Raw genomic sequence first — 23,254 nt, 5'->3', positions numbered from 1 at the left:
TGTAGTTTGGGCTACATATATTTCATTTGAAACATGAGACTGAAATGCAGATTTAATTTCCTTTCCTTGATTTTAAGATTTGAGTCAATAAAAATGTTTTGCCTGATGTGTATAAAAAAGACTCCATGATTCAGAAGTGGAAACATGCGAGTCATATCATGCTAAAATAGGTCTTATTACACATATGGCCACTTAGCTCTAGCCCAGCCAGGGTAATCCCGCAGTCTGGTCAGGAACTACGCTTTCCAGTATGAAGGAAGGTTTTGTGTTCTCATTAGGGGAAAGGGTAGGTTATTACCAGACTGTTCATATGCACAGGCTAGTCTGGAGCTTTGCTGACCGCATATGGCATACATCGCATGACGTGTCTCATATAATTTACATAAATTATTAGTATTTATCCAGTCTTGTTATTAACACTTTCAGTCAAGTAGATATACAATAAATAAACCCAAAGTAATATAAACAATTTGAACATTTTATCTTTCTTTTCATAACAAATATAAATCCAAATCTTGCTCTTCCTTGCAATATTTTACTAAAAGTATAATGACAATTGTCCATGAACATTTAAAAAAAACGTATTGACTGTTAACTTTGAGCTTCCCTTGCAATTAAACCTTTGGTAAAAATGTAAGATTGTGTTGTTGCAAGCACCTTTGTACCATTAAAGTGGTATATTGTGTAAGCATTATTCTGCAAAAATCCTGAAAAACCAATAAACAATATTTATTTTAGTATTGGATGAAAAGATGTTATTTGCCATATAATATTGTTAATTCACAAAGTTAAGTGACAGTTCTTGCCAGTGATTGTGGTTGCTAACTTTGCTATTTAATAATTTTAAACTCATTAAATCTTCAACTTACCGTAAAAGCCCCATTAGTCGCTAATTTGAAAATCTATGGTAATGCAGAAGTAATAGAATGAAGTAATGATATCATATTAATTCCCAATCTTGCAATTGAGGCATGGTACAGGAACAGGTGCTGTGTATTGGATGTAATTGTTGGCAGGAACCTTTATTGTACACCCACCTGTCAGATTGGAAACCTGGTGAACCCACAACCAGAGTGAGAGACATAATGATGCTTGCTATAATTGCAACTTTCCTCACTTTTGTCTGCTCTCAACAGTCTTGATGTATGTGGCAGTAGACATAAAACACACCTTTGTGAATCTTGTTGTTTTATTTGATTGAGCTTTTCAGGTGATTAACATTTCAGTTGGCTTTCTAATTGATAGATGCATTGATATGTTGTCAATATCAGTCACTGAAGTATCATGAGGATGATCTCAAATAAGTTTTATTGCTGAGGCCTTCTGTTGTATCATGCTTCCATGGTGTGATGGAATTTGTAATATGTCAGGATACCTCACTCCTTTTAAATACTCCAATTTCACCAGAAAGCTGCTCTTACTGATTTAAAAGTACAAGATTAATCAAATAATGATGTATGAGTATTGGCAATTTACCAGGCATACTTTAAGTAAGAAGTGTTATCAAATTATTAACATTGCTTGATACTTTTAGGGACAATTGTTACTACCTGATTCGCATTAATTTTTATTGGCTGCCTGTTTAAGCACCCTTCATGTACTGGCAGCTATTATGGCTAATTGTTGCCATATTTACTTGAAAATCAAGTCTCCATGATTGCCAATGCTAACTTATAGTGCCATTTAAGTTACAAATGCCTATATCCATGTGTTCCCAATGCTTACTTGAGCCGCACAGACTATTGTGGCAACAAATGTGGCACCCTAACTCAGTCTAAGTAATCACTGTAATAACAGAGGTGTGACTCCATGAATGACCATCTTTTAAGTTTTAACTTGCAGTTGTTCAATATTTGCCGGAAGACAAACATTTAGCTTACCATCATTTACAAGACCTTTTCACAAACCAGCAAGTAAGATTGTTTCCTTGCTTTTGTAGTTTTTAATGGCTTTGATCTCTGATAGAGGGATGGAGATTCTGAACAGTTGCATCATTGAATACCAAAACTTAAGCACCTAAAAACCTTTTTCTCTCACATACGAGTATCACAAAACAGTAGTTCTATACTGTTCAAGATGAATGGATCAGTCAGAACACTTGGAGTACAGATACAGTCCTCTTCATTTGTGATGATTTTCACAGTTTCAATGTTCCTCTATTCCTGGCTTCCAATTGAACGAGAGGAGGAGGGGGGGGGGAGTGGGGCATGGAATGGGAGGGGTGGTGATGAAACTAAGATATTTGAAATTGTTCGACTTAAGATATGGTATCAGGTATGACAATGGAAATCTCTTTTTCCTTCACCTTTTACTATGCAACTGTTTTCATGGGATGGCCATTTGATGGACAGAAACTAGGTAAATGCCTATTGATTTAACTGAATACAAAATAATGGATGATGACTTTATCAATCAAATTGTTCCAGAGTTATATATTGTAGTTGCTCGCTATAACCTTATTTACATATTCGCTATAATAGACCAATTTCACAATACTACCACTATTGCTATTTTTAGATATCACGTGACGCGTCGAATTTCAGAACGAGGCTGAATGTGTATAGATCTTTGGCGGAGCATATCGATGATTATAAACCAGTTGAATCTTATTATTTTCATTCGGGATTTTCATTAGCACTGACACTGGTTACAGTTATGGCAAACATATGCATATATGGATGTGTTGTTTAGTCAATAAATTGATGAGGGTTATGAAATAAACATTCTCACACCCAAGTCATATTTCAAAGCCATAGTATATAGTACCACTAGTCTATACGTGTATATACATTTTATTTAATCTTGATTCAAATTCAAGATACCCATTGTCATCAGAGCAAATGTGATCTGAAGAATAAACATTGATAATTGCACAAAACAAAGATATACATAAGTCGTATAATACAAAAGGTTATTATATAACTTAAATTATCAAAGGTATCATATGTTTGTTAGTCTGTACTATTTTTCACGAACGATCGAACGTGTAAAATGTGTGTTAACTCAATCATAAGAAAAAGCAATAGAAAATGCAAAGCACATGTTGTGTCATTTTTAGTTAAACTTTTATTAATGTTCTTTTACAACGAAATACAATATTGAAGAATTCTTTTATAAAGGTGAAAAAACGAACGTGGAGCAAACTGAACTGTCTATGCATGCATCTTGATTTCTCTTTAAACATGATTATGAGTGATAAATATATGCCACATCATTTCATAAATCTCTCTTGTGTGTGTGTGTCTTGATCTTTCGGAAACATTCTTGAACCCCGTTGTGGTAAATGAAAATTCTTGTTTTAATTGTGTTCTTCCATACACTAACAAATACTCTTTATAAGACTATTTAAGGACGGAGTTTTATATTAGCGGAACCTGCAAAATAGGTTTCGTGTTTAGCATAAAAGCTAATAAATATTTCAAATGTATATATAAGTATTAAGCACTTAATTATGTATCCAAATATCTTTCACAGGGAAAATTGTTACGCTAATTTTGACAAGGCGGACATTAGTTAATACGTTGTTTTAACTACCAGGAAATTCATTTCCACGCTATTAAGACATCCCGGACAATCGTTCCAACATTATTTTGAAAGACCGGATATATATACTCCTTCATAGTTTTAACGCCCAGAATTCTGCATTTTGGCAAATTACAGATCTCAGTGTAAGTCGATATATTCGTTTATTTTTTAACGTTATCATTCTCATGATCACGATAAAATCTTATAACAATATAAAATATACACATTATAAAATATACTCAAAATATGAGAACATTATTTTTAACTATTTCAATAACGACATATTAAAATACCGGTTAAAAGTGCCACATTATTTTGATAAAATATGATAATAATGACCGGGATAGCAATTATTCAGGAACTAATCTCCAGGCTGTCCAAATAACGTAGGAACGAATGTCCAGACATTCAAAATTATGTAGGAACCATTATGTACATTGTGCATTGTCAAAATAACGAAGGCACGAAATTCAGGTTGTCAAAAACATAGGGACGAATGTCCGCCTGTGTGAAAAATAGGCTAGGACGAATGTCCAGCATTCACTGTATTATTATGATTAAAACTGGCTAATATCCATACAGTATTTAGTTTGAGTATTTGGCGTTACATTAGTCTTAGAAATGACTACGTAATACTTCTATAACGATAAGACATTGGGGTACCATACATGGTGTTCAATGACCAGGCATCTACCACGGGTGGTTTATGACACCATGCTGTTATTAAGTATTTGTCGGCACAGTATCTGATCATAACGAGATGATTGGTTTATCCGGAACATAGGGGCTACTTAACCACAGATGTATCAAAAAACAAGATAGATCTTTTTTCAAACTGCGCGATAAAAAAGCTCTACCAAAGCGTGTCAAATGTGTGAAAAAAAGGAGAAAAACAAGTGCTTTATTAAATTAATCAAGACAATTTATTTAATGTATTGACACTTAAAATGTGAATTACATATTTATAACTTATTCTTACAATGTCATGTTGTGTTTTCTAAGTCGTTACATCGCCGAATGTTCAAAAGAGTGAAAGGCTGAAATCAGATGCTGCGTTGCGCGGGAGTATTGGAAATTTATACACGTTCAGCCTCGTTCTGGAGTTCTGCGAGTCACGTGACTTTGCGCGCTTATCAATTTTGGCCTTTTGTGAAAAGGGTCTATTATAAATTGTCTTCAAATGAGTGTCAGCTATTTTTGCTTCAAATAAATATACAAATGCAAAATGCCTTTATATTGCATCTTATAATTAATAGATAAGATAAAAGTCACACAAGGTTTGGTGCTCTCATAAATGGATTGGGCAGGACCTGATCAGACTGCGCTGATGCATCAGCTTGTCTAAAGCTTACCTGGACTCATATGGCTTTAGGCCCATTTTCCCATGATGCGGATCATAGCAAAAATATCTCTGTATTTATTAATACCTCAGTCCTATATGGGTAGACTCACTGGCTCACCTAGCTCTAATTATAAACAAAAACTTAAAGGATATTAAAATCAGATTATATGTGATTATATGTGAACGCCTTTTTGCCAATAGCAGCTTAATGATTTAAAATACATAGAAATCTAATAGGGTAAGCATGGAACCCTGATGGGTTTCTGTTAAATCTAAAGATCATTGGGATAAAACACATTTAAACTTATTTATTTCATAGATAGACAAGCTTTGCGTTACAGATTTTCTTCAGAAGAAGATACATTTCTTAGCAAAAGAGAAAAAATCCCCCATTTCATCAAGCTGTATATCAACAACTTGCTGTGTTGAGAGCAATAAAAACTTGAGCATTTACTACAGCATAATAGCCACCATATTCCTTCCTTCCAATACTATTGGTATTGCAATCTAAAATACCAATAAATTCATTATGTTTGGAAGGGATTCAAGTTTTTATCAATTCTTTTAACTCCCCTGGTGTTTGAGATACCATTTGAGAGCTTTATGATGTTGTTTGTTCTGTGGTTCTGTGGTTGGCATTATTGTGATGGTGGTAGGTGGGGAAAGTTGAACATGGGGCCATTGACCTCCAGTCTCCCCTTCATTGATATCACATGTAGGTACAACTCAAACAAGTCATTGTCTACAGATACAGTCATCCCATTCTTAATGAAATTGTTGAATACCGTTGTCTTATTTTAAAAATAACACCATTAATATACATACTAAAATTAATTAATTTAAATGTGCACTGTCATCATTGCAATATATTTCTATTTTGAAAAACATTAATTAATTTATTGCAGTTCCAAGCTGAGCTAAAGGCATAAATGTTTATTTTTTTGTCTCACAAATTACTCAAGCATAATTGAAATCGAGAACTTTTTAGCTCAACTGAGCACAAAGTGCTGATGGCGAGCTTTTGTGATCGCTTTTTGTCCCGTCGTGCGTTGTGGGTTGTGCGTTGTGCGGCATCAACATTTGCCTTGTTAACTCTTGTGTGCACTTTTTATACTTAGAAAATTGAAAATTTTGGTTAAGTTTTGTGTATAGGTCCATTTTATTCCTTAAGTATCAAAGCTATTGCTTTCATACTTGCAACACTTACTAACTATCATAAGGGGACTCTGCAGGCAAAGTTATGTAACTCTGACTGGCATTTTGATGGAATTATGGGCCTGGGCCTTTATACTTAGAAAATTGAAAATTTGGTGAAGTTTTGTGTTTTGGTCCACTTTACCCCTAAAGTATCATAGATATTGCTTTCATACTTGGAACACTTGCAAACTATCATAAGGGGACAGTAAAGGACAAGTTGCATAACTCTGGTTGTCATTTTTATGGAATTATGGCCCTTTTTTTACTTAGTTAACTTTGAATATATGGTTAAATTGTGTGTTTAGATCCATTTTACATCTAAAGTATCAAGGCTATTGCTTTCAAACTTCAAATACTTTCATGCTATCATGAGGGTACTGTACCAGGCAAGTTGAATTTTACTTTGACCTTTGAATGACCTTGACTCTCAAGGTCAAATTATTAAATTTTGCTAAAATTGCCATAACTTCTTTATTTATGATTAGATTTGATTGATACTTTGACAAAACAACTATTACCTGACATACCACAATAGACTCAACCCAAACTGCATAATCCCCCATGCCCCCCCCCCCCGAATCCCCCCCCCCCCCCCCAAAAAAAAAAGTTTTTATTTTAAGATCATCTAATAAATGACCACCACACCATTACACTATACCCCCCCACCCCCACCCCATTTTTTTTTTGAAACATGTTTAAAAAATAGAGGATATTTGTTCATGTCAGTGTAAGATCGTTTGTTATTTCACGAGTGACCATAGAAAATATATTTTCATTTTTCTATGATCACAAGTGAAATAACAAACGATCTTACACTGACATGAACAAATTTTCTGTTTCTTTTATGCCCCTTTTTCAAGAAAATAATTAACAGCTGTTTCCCTTTTGCTGAAAAGTTACCCTTTCTTGTAGTTTCTCCCATGGCTTGCCTAAATACATTGATATGCCGTCATTTTGTTGATGAAATTGCGTCATTATTCCAGGGAAATTCTTCAGTTTAACTCTTTTATAATGTAAATAAACAGTAAAAAAAAGCATAAAACTAAAAAAAACGTGTTGGATTCGGTGGAATATCGATTTTGTTTCACTAGTGATCATAGAAAAATATGAACAAGGATATAAACAAGGGAAGTACATCTTGATATGATAATCTAAAAATAGAAAAAGGAATTCCGAAAATTTGTTCTTTTCATCGGTGAAAAGAACAATTGTGTTATTTTCACTGCTGTTATTTCACTGCAGAAATGTCATATTTTATCATTAGGTATAAAAGAAACACAATTATTTATTTTTATTATTCTATTTTTGAAATATCATCCAACCATCCCACCCAAGAATCCTCCCCCCAAAAAAAGATTTTCTTATGCATTTTTTTTTGCATTTTTTGAAGATAATGTAATAAATGACCACACCCCACACTATACACCCCTCTCCACCCCACCCCTCCCTCCTTTGTGATTGAAATTGAGATAGGTCCCTTCACCTTTAAAAAGAAAAATAGATGAGCGGTCTGCAGCCGCAAGGTGGTGCTCTTGTTTTCCTTAAATGGCTATATATGGCTATAGTAAAATCTTGTTATCATTCTAGAGGCCACATTTATTGTCTGATCTTCATAAAACTTGGTCAGAAGATTCATCCCAATAATATCTTGGACGAGTTCGAAAATGATGCTGGTTGGTTGAAAAACATGGCCGCCAGGGGGCGTGGGGCATTTTTTCTTATATGGCAATAGTAAAACCTTGTTAACACTCTAGAGGCCACATTTATTTTCAGATCATCATAAAACTTGGTCAGAAGATATGTACTAATGATATCTTGGATGAGTTCGAAAATGGTTTTGGTTGCTTTAAAAACATGGCAACCAGGGGTGGGGCATTTTTCCTTATATTGCCTGTTGATGAGTTCGAAAATAATTATGTTTGCTTGAAAAAAATGGCTTCCAAGGGGCGGGGCATTTCTCCTTATAATGGCTATAGTAAAATCTTGTTAACACTCTAGAGGCCACATTTGCTGTCCGATCTTCATGAATCTTGGTCAGAAGATTCATCCCGATAATATCTTGGAAGAGTTCAAAAATGATGCCAGTTGGTTGAAAAACATGGCTGCAAGGGGGCTGGGCATTTTTCCTTATATGGCTATACTAAAAACCTTGTTAACACTCTAGAGGCCACATTTAATTTCTGATCTTTGTGAAACTTGGTCAGAAGATTTGTCCCAATAATATCTTGTTATCTCAGGTGAGCGACTTTGGGCCCTTCAGGCCCTCTTGTTTCTTATTATATTAATTTAATTACATACTATAGTGGAAACATTTGTGTACACTTAATTTGTATATTTAAGAGTTCTCAAGCATGGATTATCTAATTCTCCTACTAATGTTCCAGGAGGGGAATATGGGCTAACCTCCAGTATACCCATGTGCCGCTATTTGGGACTGTCCGTCCATTTGAACAATCTGTCCGTCTTTCCCAATCTGGAGTCTATGATTACTTAAAAAGTATGTATGTATCTAACGTTGATAAAACTCTATGAGACCTGGGCCACTTGGTGAATATGCAGGTTATTTCAGTTTTGTTGTCTTAGGCTCAGCATTTAATTCAAATCTATAAACTGTATTCATGGGTAGACTCCATGAAATCTCCTATGGGCCTTTCAGACGCAATGTCAGTGCTCCAGCTAGGATTTGAAAAGGGCAGGGGGGCGCTTCTTCGTCAAAAGGGCACTTTGGACGCGCAGTATTTTGTCAAAAGGGCACTTTTGAGCGCGCATGCGTTTCTGGAATGCTTCCTCTTGCATGTTAATTTATATGTTACATGTATTAATAATTGTTAGAATATATTATTCCCATTATTATTAAACAATTCAAATATATTGTCTACAATGAGGAATAAATTAATTACAATGTATTGTGATAAGGGATTTTTTAATTATCATTATGTAAAAAAAGTTTTTTGTTTTTTTTAAGGGCCGTAGGAAGGGCAGGGCGGAGGGTAGGGCGGGGCGCTTGCATTGTCTTATTAGATATATTCTCAGACATTCGGTCAATCTGTCAGATGTGCATGCTTGTATTTATTGTTTGTTACCTCTTAAATTCCTTAAAAGTAACTGTGTCTGAAATTGCCCAAATGTTTGTTACATGTACACATTTGTAAATGGCTAAACAAAATGTAGGAATACAATTGTTTTCAATGTTACATTTATGAAAATTCAACTTAAAGAGGTGGATGAAAGATGAACTAAATGTTGAGATTTATTTTAAAGGAAAAAAAACAACCTTCCATTGAGATTTTTTGGTCTCATTTTGAAAAAATATATACTTGTTTCTATTGTAAATGTGTCCCTATAACAGCCCCAATTTTTAACGAAAAAAAAACGCTGCTAGTTATTGTTTGTTTGATGTAGATTTTGGCCTAATCTAGACATAAAGAATTGCAGTTGACTCCTGATATTTGACAAATCTGGAGTCCTCTTCTGACAGATCATATTGATTGTAGTCCAGAAATATCATCAATTTGCTGACACTGCAGAATAAAGCCTGGATCTTTGACAGATGAATATAACCAATTTGTCTGTATCAGGGGTAGGCTTTACAAAGGCTGTATATAATTCTATGATATAATCAAAGGTCAGAATTGATCAAGCCTCTTTATTTGAATATCTCTGTAAGAAATCCTGCTTTTGGAATTATTAATGTGGCTGACTGTAACAGACTGACCTGGCAATCTTCTGTGTGGGGTGATATTCTGGCTGTTATAGATTGACCTGCAAGATCAATCAAATTCAGATTTGGCAAACACCACATTTTTAAGGGTTGGTTTTCTCTGCCTATTTTTTTCTGGTTCAAAAGTTTCCATGTGATGATGACACTTGCTGTGTGGTTAAAAGTTAGAACCTGGTTGCCCTTTATTAAATATACTTTAAATTCATTATAGACTTTTCTAATCTGGATTTGGCATTGAACTAAATTATTTGTTTATTATGTACTTAATAATGTCTGTTAACTCATACTGATAATAAAAACTAAACCATACTATGTATAAACATGACGGTACTCTATGTCTGTCTGTACCTATATGTTCGATGGAATTGTTTCCTCATTTACATAGCTATGCCTACCAGAATATCCTTATTAACATGGTTGATAAAAATTGAAAGAATTCCTAGGATATCCTTTCAGTCGCAATTTCCTTCTCCTGGAGGGAGGGGTCAAAGACCAGAGCTACCAGATAGGTAGATGAAGTGTTAAGACTAACAACATTTCTGGAAAGTCTTCTGAGATGTATGGATATTCAGGTATGCAGTAAATTGGGTCACTGTGTGATGTTCATGGCCTCTTTTGGGTTCGCTGAGTTCAGATGAGAACAATTTGTAGTCTGACTCTCTAAAATACCACTTGAACAGAATAATGCGAAAATGGGTCTCATGCCATATATTCTGCATCCGGCAGTCTGGTCAGGAGCTACAATGTACCATGTCTGCATATGAGACCAATAAACCTTGTGTGACTATATAGCAGACAGCATAGCTCCTGACCGGACTGAACGATTGCGCAATCTCAATCTTGTCTAAAGCTATTGTTTGTCACATAGCATAAGATCCATTTTTGCATGATTTTTTATTTCCCATGTTTATACAAAAGTATGCAAAATTCCCTGTTTCAGTAATTTATTTTTCACTTATCACCAGGGCTTTCCACAGGCAATTTAACGATCCCTCGCCGGGGCGCTTGAATTTCAAAAACAGAGTCCCCTTGGCTTGAAATTTTCCGATCAGTGTATTTTTCAGTAAAAGAAAGTGGAGATTGTCAAACAAAATCAAGGTTTCTCTATCAGTGTATCAATATTCCCTGTTTGAAAAGAGCACTCGGTAACTACTTTCACAAGTAATCGCCATAAACACCTCATTACACAGTCATTTAAATGCTAACAAGGATGTATCAGGTAACTTTCCAGTCATCAAACTGTGATGTTCATCGTCCAATCGGTTACGCGAATGCTTATGAGGGCAGGGTTAACTATCGACCATTATTTTTGATTGACGTCGGGCACGAAGTAAGAGTTTATCGCAGCTTGATTAGCAAGAAGTTGTACTATTTAAGTAATGTAAAACCGGTAACTAGTACAGTACAGTACATTAAAGACGGTTTGGGGCATCATCACACCTTTTTACTGTAAACAAGTGTTACCTATGACTCATAATTAATACGAGAAATTAATTGCAAGTGGTAAACAATTAATTACTTATAGCAAGTAATTTGTGCAAATAACTCTCGATTACAATTATGCGATAACAATTTAATTCCAGTACATGTATATTTCATCATGTCCATTTATAGAACTTCTATACCTCATTTTTCTGACATTTATTCGACACGTAATGTGCTTTAACAAATTTTCATTGACTTAATTACGCGCACTTGTAAATGTTTCGTCCGATTATCGATACTTAGAAGACTGATGATGGCAACCGGCCGTAATCCTCGTGGACAACGTGAATTTCATGCATAATTCCGTCAAAACATTTATTCGACTCGTGAAGTGTTTAAACAAATTATCGTTGAATTCATGACACAACTGTTAATATTTGTTGAAATCTCAAATGGGAATAATTAAATTTGTAATCCGAAACCCATTCCCTTAAGTCGATGTTAACGCGTTTTTAATCCGAAACACACTTCCGAATGTAAATGTTACCGCAACGTTAAAATATTCTTGCTTCAAATTAGCATTGCAAATTTATTTTGTGTTGAATCTTTTTCTCAATTAAAAAGAGCGCGAAAATTATGCAGCATGTACAATGTCGCGTCATTCGCATAGAAATGCGTGTGTTGAGCGTTTTAACAAGCACACAACACAACAGGGGATTGACACATGTTCAGAGGCAATATTTTATCAAATCTATAAATAGTCACTTAAAATTTATTTGATACTATAGAAAAATGGCAAGGTTTGTGTTAAAGAAATAATTGAGAGTTTTTATCGTAAATATTTACCAGATAGTGATTTATAAAAACGAAATAAACGGGATTATCGGGTAATAAATAGTAACTTGAAAAGTAGTAAGTATACAGAACGGACTCTAGACTCAATATACGCTCCGTGGTATACAGTAATAGAGACTGGTTGAAACGGAAGTATTGGGGAATCTTTTGAGTCGGGATTTTAATATCTGTGCGGGAAAGTTTTAAAACAATTAAACAATATAAAAAATTATATATATTTTTTTTAATGACTGGGGGATTTTCTCGAAGAGTCAGAGCGCACCAAATGACGTCTTTTAACGCTGTTTTTCTTTGAGTTATAACGCACCACAGAACGTGAATTTGCACGTAAAATTAAAAAAAAATCAACGTCGGGAGGGGACACGCCTCCCGAACTACCCCTGTCAGCCCCGGGGCGCCTGACAAAAATCCTGTGGAAAGCACTGCTTTTCACTGAATATTTACCAAACTCTGCAGATGAGGGTCCATATTTAATGACATATATATTTCTGTTCTATGTTGATATTATTATGCATTTGCATAGTTATCTAAATCTCCTTATTAGAGAAGTTGGATTCAACCACAATTATGGAGCAGGAATGATCAATTTACAGCATTGCCTGAATGTCAGCTTGCTGAACTCATATCATAGAGGTGAGCACATTCCCCCTAGACCTCAGGTGCTACAGGTGGCCACATAAATCATATCTGGGACCTTTGTCTGATTCTGACATACACTGATATATAGCCACCATTAGTTCCAGGGCAATTGAGTAACCATTCTGACTGTCTCCTTTAGTCACCTATTGACTGTCTTGTTTGTCATTGCCGTGATGTAAGGGAATTCCTATGGGAATGGCGTGGTAGACTTGTTGACCAGTCATTAGTCAATGGGCAAGATATATGATTCTCTATAGATTTCATCATAAATGTTAAAAGTCTCTTCAGTACTTTATTTTTCTCATTTGCTTAAAATGTTATGATCATGAAAAGTAGTATCCCATAACTGACATGCTCAAAGATAAGGCATGATTAAGAATCAGGAAAGGGATACTAGTGTGCTGTTCACAAAACAGCAGTGTGATGACCAGTCCAGAGGGGCAGCTGCATGAATATTGAGCAAGATGAAGCAAACTGCTATTTTTCACTGTAGATCTTTGACATTAACCCTTTGTATGCTGGGATTTGTTGTCTGCTAAATTGGTGTCTGCTGAATTTCTAAACTCATCATTTTTTCCACTTTTTTTTAAAGACCACTATCAGAATAGCAAACAGTTTCGATCCTGATCAGACGCCACGTTTTGTGGTGTCTGATCAGGATCCAAACTGTTTGCAAAGGCCTTTAAAATTAGTTTCCAGCCCTAAAAGGGTTAAGATATATACAACTTGTTCTATTATCCTGGCAGGTTATATGTTCAGTTTACTATCTTTAGCACAGCATTTAAGTTTTTTGCAGTGGATAAAGGATCAATAAAGTTGATATTATTGTAGGAATTGAAGATGTACTTTTGTTAAGGTTCGTAGAATAATAGCCTCTTCCTTAAACGATTCTAAAGTAATGTGTCAGTTAATGACCATGTAATCCAGATAAAGTACACACTCTTGAAAAAGCTTTATCCTGGGAAAAGCTGTATTGAGAGAGGCAGAGTGGCCCATTTTGCATATTCAGCTAATGACATTGTAATAACATTCTGATATCCGATTGATAAATTGTTCCATCATTAAGATTGGTAGATAGAATTGATAAATGGCTGTCTCTGTACCGAGCATTCATTTCTGTTAATCAGCAGAAAAAGATAGGAACTGTTATATTTAATGACTGAAAGTAAATCATTAATGACCTATCAAATAGAATAAGTTAACCCATTTATGCCTAGCATCTAGAAAAAAGGCCTTGGCAAACAGCGTAGACCCAGATAGACGCCGCATGATGCGGCGTCTCATCTGGGTCTGCGCTGTTTGCTTTAAGAAATTTATGTAAGAAATATTCTAAATATAGAAATAAATATACTAGACATCTCGAATTTTGTGAAATAAATTTATCCACTTTAAAAGGATGGGTGAGTCCACTAGGCATAAATGGGTTTACCTGCTTTTGCATTCACTGTTCATAGGCTCCTGATGTTGTCCCTAGCTTCCAGGCATGCAGCTAAACCTCTGGAGCTAATGTGACTGGGACAGGCCAATTCAGGTTCACATGAAGATAGAAATATACAATGTATTATCAATATTGGACAAACTGACTGCATTAGATATAATATAGCAAAGAACTTTGTTATTAAACATTTAAACAAATGCAGGAAGCATTTTATTAAGGGGCTATTTATAATTAAATATCTTGTATCCCCTATCATAATTATTTACCTGTAATAGTTTATCCCACACATATATTACAAAGCAACAATTAATCTTTTGGTAGATAGTTATTTCTAAATAAGAAGTTCAATTTCCATGATGCTGTTGTCCGGCTATTGAGGATTGAGAATAAGGGTGGTAACAAATCAAATATTTTAAATTAGAAAAAAAGCTGGCCTGTCTAGTTGAGGTTGGCTCTCTCTGAGCGCTCTCAGCTAGACAGAAATGATAAATCCAAGGATCGAGGGGTTTGATCCCCGGCCAGGCCACATTACTTATGTGGGTATCGGTCATGAAATCTTTTCTACTGTAATTCACACTGTGCCTCTGATTTAAATACAGCATTTTTCAGTAACTGGCTCTAGTAAAACCAGCTTATCCAGAAAAGTTGCGTGTTAATTTACTGTAGTTATATTAGTGAAATACTGTTAAAAAATCCAATCAATGAAAAAACAAAAAAATTAAACAAGAAAAGTATTGAGAAAAACAGTAATGAATCTGGAGAAGAAATATTTTGATAATGAATGCTTGTCAAGCGTTCATTATATTTTATATTTTATAATTGAATGCTTTCTCCTCCTTGAGGTAAAATAGCTTGGCACCATTCTGTTTGCTATGAATAGAATGGAAAACATTTTAAAAGCAACAATGTTAAGCTTTCCATTTCTCAATTTTACAGATAAAAAAAAGAAAAAGAAGTTTGTGAACTTTGGTTTGTAGCTGACCTTTGGATGTGACCATCTAAAACCTGTTTGCAAATAATTTATTTATGAAGGTAATTTATTGCTACTCGCTTGCTTGGCCTTTGATCTGTCATTTACAACATGTATACCGAGGACAGTTATAAACTGGGTAATAATAAAGCAATGTTTGTTTGCAGATACACTTAAAACCTTTCCAGTGAATAAAATGTAACACAATTCAGCAATTTTATCTTGCCATTTAGGATTAATAAAATTTTAATAAAGGTAGTCATTTTGGGGATACCAGATGTAAAATTGCCTTGATTATAATCTTCAAATTTCTCATTAATGTGATACAAATCAATGGGTTTATATACACTTTTGTTGATATGAAGTGTTTAGAATAGGCAACAATTTCAGTGTTACATTCTTTGTACTACCGTAATTACTCTATGTTTTCGGACACTCAAAGTTTTCGGACACCCGTTTTTTAGCAAAAATAATTATTTTTCGTGACTCTTAATTTTCGGAAACATGAGTTTTCGTCCATAATTAATGTCTGTAAGTTTTTGGACAGTATATTTTACAGCGCTATTTTACCAAATTTCGGTACTGATTTCGATTCCTAATGACACTTCGATCATGGGGTTTTACGACCAGATATCATGAATCATGGCAGGTGCAACGGACCATTACATTTGCGTTCTTGGGTAAATAACCTTGTAAACAGGTAATAAACGATGGTTTCGCCCGATAGCATAAGTGTATGACAATTACCAGGAGTAGTGCCTATTAACAGTTCAATTATCTACCGCAATGGTACTACCCCTTCTCAGTAAAATAACTGTGACAAATACTTAACGATTCAAAGTGTGATGCACCCTATTGCAAGTTTTACGAACAATGGAAGGTGTTAGACAACAACTATCGGAAATGAACAAACAAAGAATTCATAGTTTGCTTTTTTATTGCGTTAATTACAGGTTCATACTAGCGAGTATCGGTACATCACATGCTCATCTTTGAACTTGTTGGTCAAAGTACAAGCTTGTATTAACTTTCTGTCAAATGAATTACGCATTTAAAAATTATTTAAAATGCAGTGCAAACATATATAACTGTAATTTATAATATACGGCATGGTACTTTACAAGGGCATGCTATAACCGATAGTCGTTGATACAATTGACGCTATTTTCGGGTACTTCAATTTTTGGACACCTGTATTTTGTGAATATTTTTAATATCTAAGTTTTCGGACACAAAAAAAATTAATTATTATATAAGTGTCCGAAAACATAGAGTAATTACGGTAATCAAATTTTTTTTTCCAATAATGTTTTCATGATTAGAAATAAAATTACTTTGAGATTGGTAGTTTACGCTCATAAGACCATGGCATTCAATGGTAATGTTGGTTTTGCAAAATGGAGAATGTTTTGTTTTCAGAGTCACAAGAAATCATGATACACTTAATATGGTCAATTTTATCTTCATGTCAGTTTGTGAATTATTAGCTCGGCTGTTTTCGGAGAAAGCCCAAGGCCAAGGTATTGTCATAGCCAGCTTGTCGTGTCGTGTTGTCCGCTGAAGGCGTCGTGCTAAAACCTTAACATTTGCTCTAAAATCAAAGTGCTTCCATCTACAACTTTGAAACTTCATATGTAGATGCAACTTGATGAGTTCTGCGTGGGAAAAATTCGGGCTAAATGAATATTCTTATAGTATCGTTCAAATTAGCCTGTGCAGTCAGTAAAGGAAATATCTTTTAAAAGAATAGTCTTGGCAGAGAGTGTTGTCCCTGATTAGGGACGACACATAACTCAAATGCATTAAGCCCTGTTTTCTCAAAGTACCGCTCATATATAAATCAAAGCAGTAACTCTTAGGGGAGTGCACTCCATTTTTAGACATGCATTTTACCTTTATTTTTTTACGGGTTTCAAAAAACAACAACACTGTCATTCATTTGCATTGTGTTTGCAATTTCACAGTAATTGTTTCCTTTTTTAGCTCACCTGATTGCTCAGGTGAGCTTTTGTGACCGGTCTTTGTCCGTCTTCCGTCCGTCCGTCGTTCAACGTTTGGTTTGTAAACACTCTAGAGACCACATTTCATGTCGGATCTTCATGAAACTTGATCAGAAGATTTGTCCCAATGATATCTCGATCAAGTTTTAAACTGGGTCATGCTGGGTCAAAAACTAGGTCACTAGGTAAAAAAAAAGAAAATCCTTGTAAACACTGTAGAAGTCACATTTCATGCCCAAATCTTCATGTAACTTTGTCAAAATGTTTGCCTTAATGATATGTTGGTCGAGTTCAAAAGTGGTTCCGGTCCGTTGAAAAACATGGCCGCCAGTGGGCGGGGCAGTTTTCCTCATTTGGCTATAGAGAAACCTTGTAAACACTCTAGAAGTCACAATTTTTGCCCAATCATCATGAAAGTTGGTCAAAACATTGGTTTTATTGATATCTCGGACAAGTTTGAAAATGGTCCAGATCGGTGAAAAAACATGGCTGCCAGTGGGCGGGGCATTTTTCTCTATATGTATATAGTGTAACATGTGAACACTCTAGAAGTCACATTTTATGGCCCAATTTTCATGAAATATGGTCAGAACATTTATTTCCTTGACATGAGAGTTGAGTTCGAAAATGGTTCCGGTCAGTTGAAAAACATGGCTGCTGGGGGGGGGGGGGCAGTTTTCCTTATTTGGCTATAGAGAAACCTTGTAAACACTCTAGAAGTCACAATTTTTGCCCAATCATCATGAAAGTTGGTTAAAACATTGGTTTTATTGATATCTTGGACGAGTTCGAAAATGGTCCAGATCGGTGAAAAAACATGGCCGCCAGTGGGCAGGGCATTTTTCTCTATATGTATATAGTGAAAACATGTGAACACTATGGAAGTCACATTTTTGGCCCAATTTTCATGAAATTTGGTCAGAACATTTGTTTCCTTGATATGGGAGTTGAGTTCGAAAATGGTTCCAGTCAGTTGAATAACATGGCTGCCGGGGGGGGGGGGACAGTTTTCTTATATTTATATAGTAAAAAAAGCTTGTGAACACTCTAGAAATCATTTTTGCCCAATCATCATGAAACTTGGTACAAAGATTGGTTTTATATATATCACATAATTAATGCCATAATTATTGCCCTTAGATTGTCCAAATTTTCATTATATTATACAAAATCCTTGTTAACATTCTAGAGGGTACAATTTTGTTTCAGATTTTATGAATCTTGGTCATAATATTTATTTTTGTAAGCAAAGTTTGATGTTTGGTAAGAGGGGGGGTCAACTCAAAATATAGGTCACCATGTCAAATCTTACAAAAAACAAAAACAAAAACACTCCATATGCCAGAGTTTTGGTTCAATAATGATGAAACTTGACCAGGATGTTTGACTGGACAATATCTAGGTCAAGTTTGACATTTGGTGAAGATTGAATGAACCGACTCCTCTCAGGTGAGCGAACTAGGGCCATCTTGGCCCCTTGTTTACAATTTCTTAATGTCTGTTCTCAGTGCAGCCCTTTAGACTTCACACAGTTGTGTTTTGCATTTTGTTATTTGGTCAAGGAAAGAATAAATGTGAGAATATGAACATTCATAAATGTCAGGCTTTTTGTATCCCAATGCCAAACAGTGGAATTATTAAGGTAAACAGTGTTGACTGCTGTACAAAGTTCATGTGAAGGCATTGGTTCAAAGATCGATCAGTCTTGCCATTTAAAGTCATGATTAATTATCATTGTGTATTTTCAGTTCTCTATAGTGATTTAATGTTATTATTAATTGAAATATATTGTTGTGTATTTTCAGATCCTGCCAGATATCTACCTTCTACGTCATTCCAGGGTATCCAAACGATCCAAATACCCCAGCAAATACTACCACAAGTCACTTGCTCAAGACAAACATGTGAGTGGGGTGAATCTTTCTTCAATTTTACTTATGTAATATTCTCTGTTATTGGCTATCATGACTGGAATTTAATGTCTCCTGCGCCACTTAATTAGTAAGATCTAAACATCATTTAAAGTTGTGTTTAAATCGTCTTACTTTGTAAGAAAAATGTCTGTAATTTTCTCACGTTAAGTAGTTTTTGCTAATGTCAATAATAACAAGTGTTTAATTGTCTTAAAATATTCCCATTAGTAAAACAATATTCAGGCAAAGATTGGACATAGTCTTCATTTCATTCTTTTATTTTACCTTTCACCTTTAAGTGTGTCAATGATCTACGACTCAAGGTTTTGTTATAGTGCCACTCAGTATGCTTGAAACTACTGCAAAGTTATTTCAAAACTCTGTTTTTCCTCAAAACTATGTTTTGCAAAAAGACCTTGCATGATTTCTGGTGTTTACTTACATGATTCACCTGGTGGTTGCACTTGACACTCCGTCTGATCAGGCTAATCAATTTCTCCAAGATATTTGGAAATCCATCTATGCTCCTGACAAAGACTCATCAAGTACTAATTTAATAAATTTATCTTTTGAACTTCAATTATGACCTTGACCTTTTACATAGGAGCCTGCTTTTCTTTTGCAACACTAGTTTCTTTGATAGATAACGTTGTGAAAGTAATTGAAAATACCCAAATTTTACCCATTAAAATCTTGAATTTTGACCTGGTAAATGGACCAAGGTACTTGATTATTTTACCTTGCTCTATTTTTTAACATGGCAGATCACATCTGGAAAATTAGATGAAAATCCATCCATTTAATGCTGTGGACAGTGTCTAGTATAAATTTGACATTTTTTTACCTTGAATTGTGGCCATGACTTAGGACTTAGGGACCTGGTTCTTGCATGTGACACTCTTTTTCATCATGCTGATCTCTTGATTACAAATGATTTAAATATGTATCCATGCTGACACTTTGCAAAAAGCTATCATGGAGTTATGACCTGAACTTGAATCTAGGAACTTGTTACTTATGACAGAGCCATATACACTTCAGGTGTACTCCTTTTGTTTTGCATTCCAAAACAAAGCTTTAGTTCTCTTTATTATCCCCACGTTTTTCGGAGAAAAAGCGGGGATATTGTGGTGATGTGCGTCTGTCCGTTCGTCCGTCCGTCTGTCTGTCCGTCCTGGCCACCTGCTCCTCCTACACTATTAGCACTAGAACCTTGAAACTTACATACATGGTAGCTATGAGTATATGTGCGACAATGACAGTGACAGAATTTTGATCTGACCCCTGGGTCAAAAGTTATGGGGGTTGGGGCGGGGCCGGGTCAGCGATTTTCACTTATTTTTATGCCACCAGTTTGGTGCATTGGCCATAACTTTTGCAATATTGATGATAGCAACTTGATATTTGGCATGCATGTGTATCTCATGGAGCTGCACATTTTGAGTGGTTAATGGTTAAGGTCAAGGTCATCCTTCAAGGTCAAAGGTCAAAAAAATAAATCCAAGGAAAGTAATAAGCTCTAAAGGGCACGCCGGGTATGCGAATACTTCGTTAACGGATGGCACTTCACTAACAGAGAACAACAAACGCCACGCGCGAGAGGTGAGTTCTTCAGCTTTTTTGTATTTATGTTCTGTTTATTTGGTTTTTAGACCTAGAACATTGTTTGGGTGATTAATGGTATAGCACTTCGTATTGCGAAGAAAGAAATTCGCTGAAAAACGGTGAATTATTAAAAAAACGATAAAATTCCATCGATAATCAGCATGAATTGAATGATCAGTACATATTTTAACAAAATAAACATACTTGGAAATAAATCAAGAACGTGCTTACTATTCGAAATAAAAGATCAATATATCCAGTAATGTTACAACATGTTACATTTTAGTTTACTAATGTATTTGAGAAAATTCAAATGTTTTAAGAGTCGCATGCACATTTTTCATCTGCACTTCGTTTACCGATCATCTAAAAAACAATGGCACTTCGTTTCCCGACATCTAGACACTTTTTTCCAGATATAACACACTCGTTTTTAGTGAATCAAAAATGCAGAATTCGCTGTGGAATACTGTTAAAGTAAGCAGGCAATAAATAAAAATGTATGTACTTAGTACGCAAATAAAAAACGAATTACCGAAGCATGTTCTTATCCCTTTGAAATATGATTATGATTTGGTATAAATGTGAAAGATAAATGCTAAACAAATTGGATATGTCTAATGAGTAAAATCTATATGACCATATATTTTAAATTACGTTCTAAACGGTTGAACGGTAAAATTTTGGATGAAAACTTCTTGAATTAGAGAGCGGACACCATGCTGAATGTTTAAAACGCACTAAGTGACCAAGTGACCTAGTTTTTTACCCATCATGACCAATATTTAAACTTGACTTAGACATCATCTAGATACCACTTCTGACCAAGTTTGGTGAAGATCGGATGAAAACCGAGAGAGCGGACACTTAATACGGACCGACCGACCGACAGACCGACAGACGGACAAGTTCTATCCTATATAGCACCCTAAACTTCGTTTGTGGGGGTATACTAAGTACTGACTCCATAATATGACATTTAAACATTTTATGTACGCATTCCTTTTTTCCAGAATCAGTTGTTTTTACGATTTAATTTTACCCGTGTTTCTTTAAACTCAACCAATACAGTGATTTAGGGTCAGGTGAATCGCACTTCGAGCAAACGGTAGCGTTGCGTAAAGGGAAGTGCTCCCTATAAGCAGGGCTCAAAATTAAGGGAGTTTTACCATTCTCTTTTTAATTTTGTTGCTACGCATAAGTATCGTTCTGATGATGCGATTCAAATAAGCACAACCGACATAGGATTTTATGAAGAACAAATGTGTATTTGCCTCATAAAGACCCCTTCACTACCGTTATCTAGAGCTCTGCTATAAGTAAAATTAAACACGATTGTGTTGATCCGCATTATCCGTTGTATTTTCATTTCTCCGAATCTCAAGTTACCAATAAAAAACAAGTTCATTATGTACACATTTATTTAATAATAAATATTATCTTATTTGAAAATTGCAATTATAATAAACATAGTATAAATTAATAGTAATGTGATTTTTGAAAAATATATTTTCAAAATGTTTCGTATGAATAGCCATAATATAAATAAATGCATTTAAGGTAGAAGATAAAACTCAGTTATTAGAGTGCCCGCTTCGTTGAAAGTCTCCGTAATCTGAAGTGCCCTTTATCGGTAAACAAAGTGCCTGCAACTTTATGTATGCCACCTATTACAACATGCACTATCTTTGTTTATATTTCATTGAATACTATCAAAATTTCAGTATTTGAAGCACAGTGATTACCCTACATGCTGGAATAGCAAACAATTTCTTGCAATAATTCTAAGTAGTTTTATTTTGTTAAAATGTTTACTGTTCATCCAGTTTATGGTGTTTTCCGATCGAATTTTCTATTTTTTGGACAAAACTGTACCATTCTTCCGTGGAATTGTGTATTCCCAATACAAAAGGATACACTATTTATCAACTCCACCATGCGTCTTGTCTTAAAAACTAATCTTTAGGATATAACTTTAAATAAAACAGAGGAACTTACCTCTCGCGCGTGGCGTTTGTTGTTCTCTGTTAGTGAAGTGCCATCCGTCAACGAAGTATTCACATACCCGGCGTGAAGGGAGGTAAGTAAATAACCTGCCAAATGATATAAAAAAAAATAAATCAAAGTGGCGCATAGAGTTACACAGTAGTGGCGCAGAGATGTATTTAGTATTCAATTGTTTGTGTTAACTCATCTGTGAAATGGTTTAGCTCTTCCATCTAATGTTTATACAAGGGATTATAAAATATTGGCGCAAAGGGACACCTGTATATGAGAGAAGAGATAGAATGCAGTCAAGCATAAAAAGCATGAGCAACTCATGGAATAGAGCCTCAAGAATCTCTAAAAGGGCTGAAACTTTCAATTTGTGCAATTACAATTTTAGACTTGTTACTGAAAATCTGTCATAATATTGAAGTGGGAAAAATGTGAGAAACAATTTAAAGCAAGATGGACTTTGAACAGGCACATCAAAGACAGACATGAAATTCAACATATTCATTGTTGTGTACAAAATTGCGATAGGAAATTTCTGAGATGCTACTATTTAGTCAACCATTTAACCTCAAAACATAACATTTCCAAAACAGGAGCAAGAAGATTGGCTATAAGAGAGCATGTTC

At 35.0% G+C, this 23,254-nt stretch overlaps 1 protein-coding gene across 5 annotated transcripts in view; it reads left to right on the top strand.

Moving 5' to 3' along the window:
* Positions 1–23,254, top strand: part of LOC127877616 (furin-like protease kpc-1) — a 124,785-nt gene that overhangs the window by 7,139 nt on the left and 94,392 nt on the right. For all 5 annotated transcript variants that reach the window (XM_052423663.1, XM_052423662.1, XM_052423661.1 and 2 more), the window contains exon 2: positions 18,918–19,016. In XM_052423663.1, the coding sequence (XP_052279623.1) occupies positions 18,918–19,016 (99 nt within the window). The remainder of the gene's footprint in view (positions 1–18,917; positions 19,017–23,254) is intronic.

The sequence above is a fragment of the Dreissena polymorpha genome, chromosome 4 (assembly GCF_020536995.1).
Source record: "Dreissena polymorpha isolate Duluth1 chromosome 4, UMN_Dpol_1.0, whole genome shotgun sequence".
NCBI lineage: Eukaryota > Metazoa > Mollusca > Bivalvia > Myida > Dreissenidae > Dreissena > Dreissena polymorpha.
Note: the sequence above shows the minus strand (reverse complement) of the source record. Positions and strands in the feature narration are given on the sequence as shown.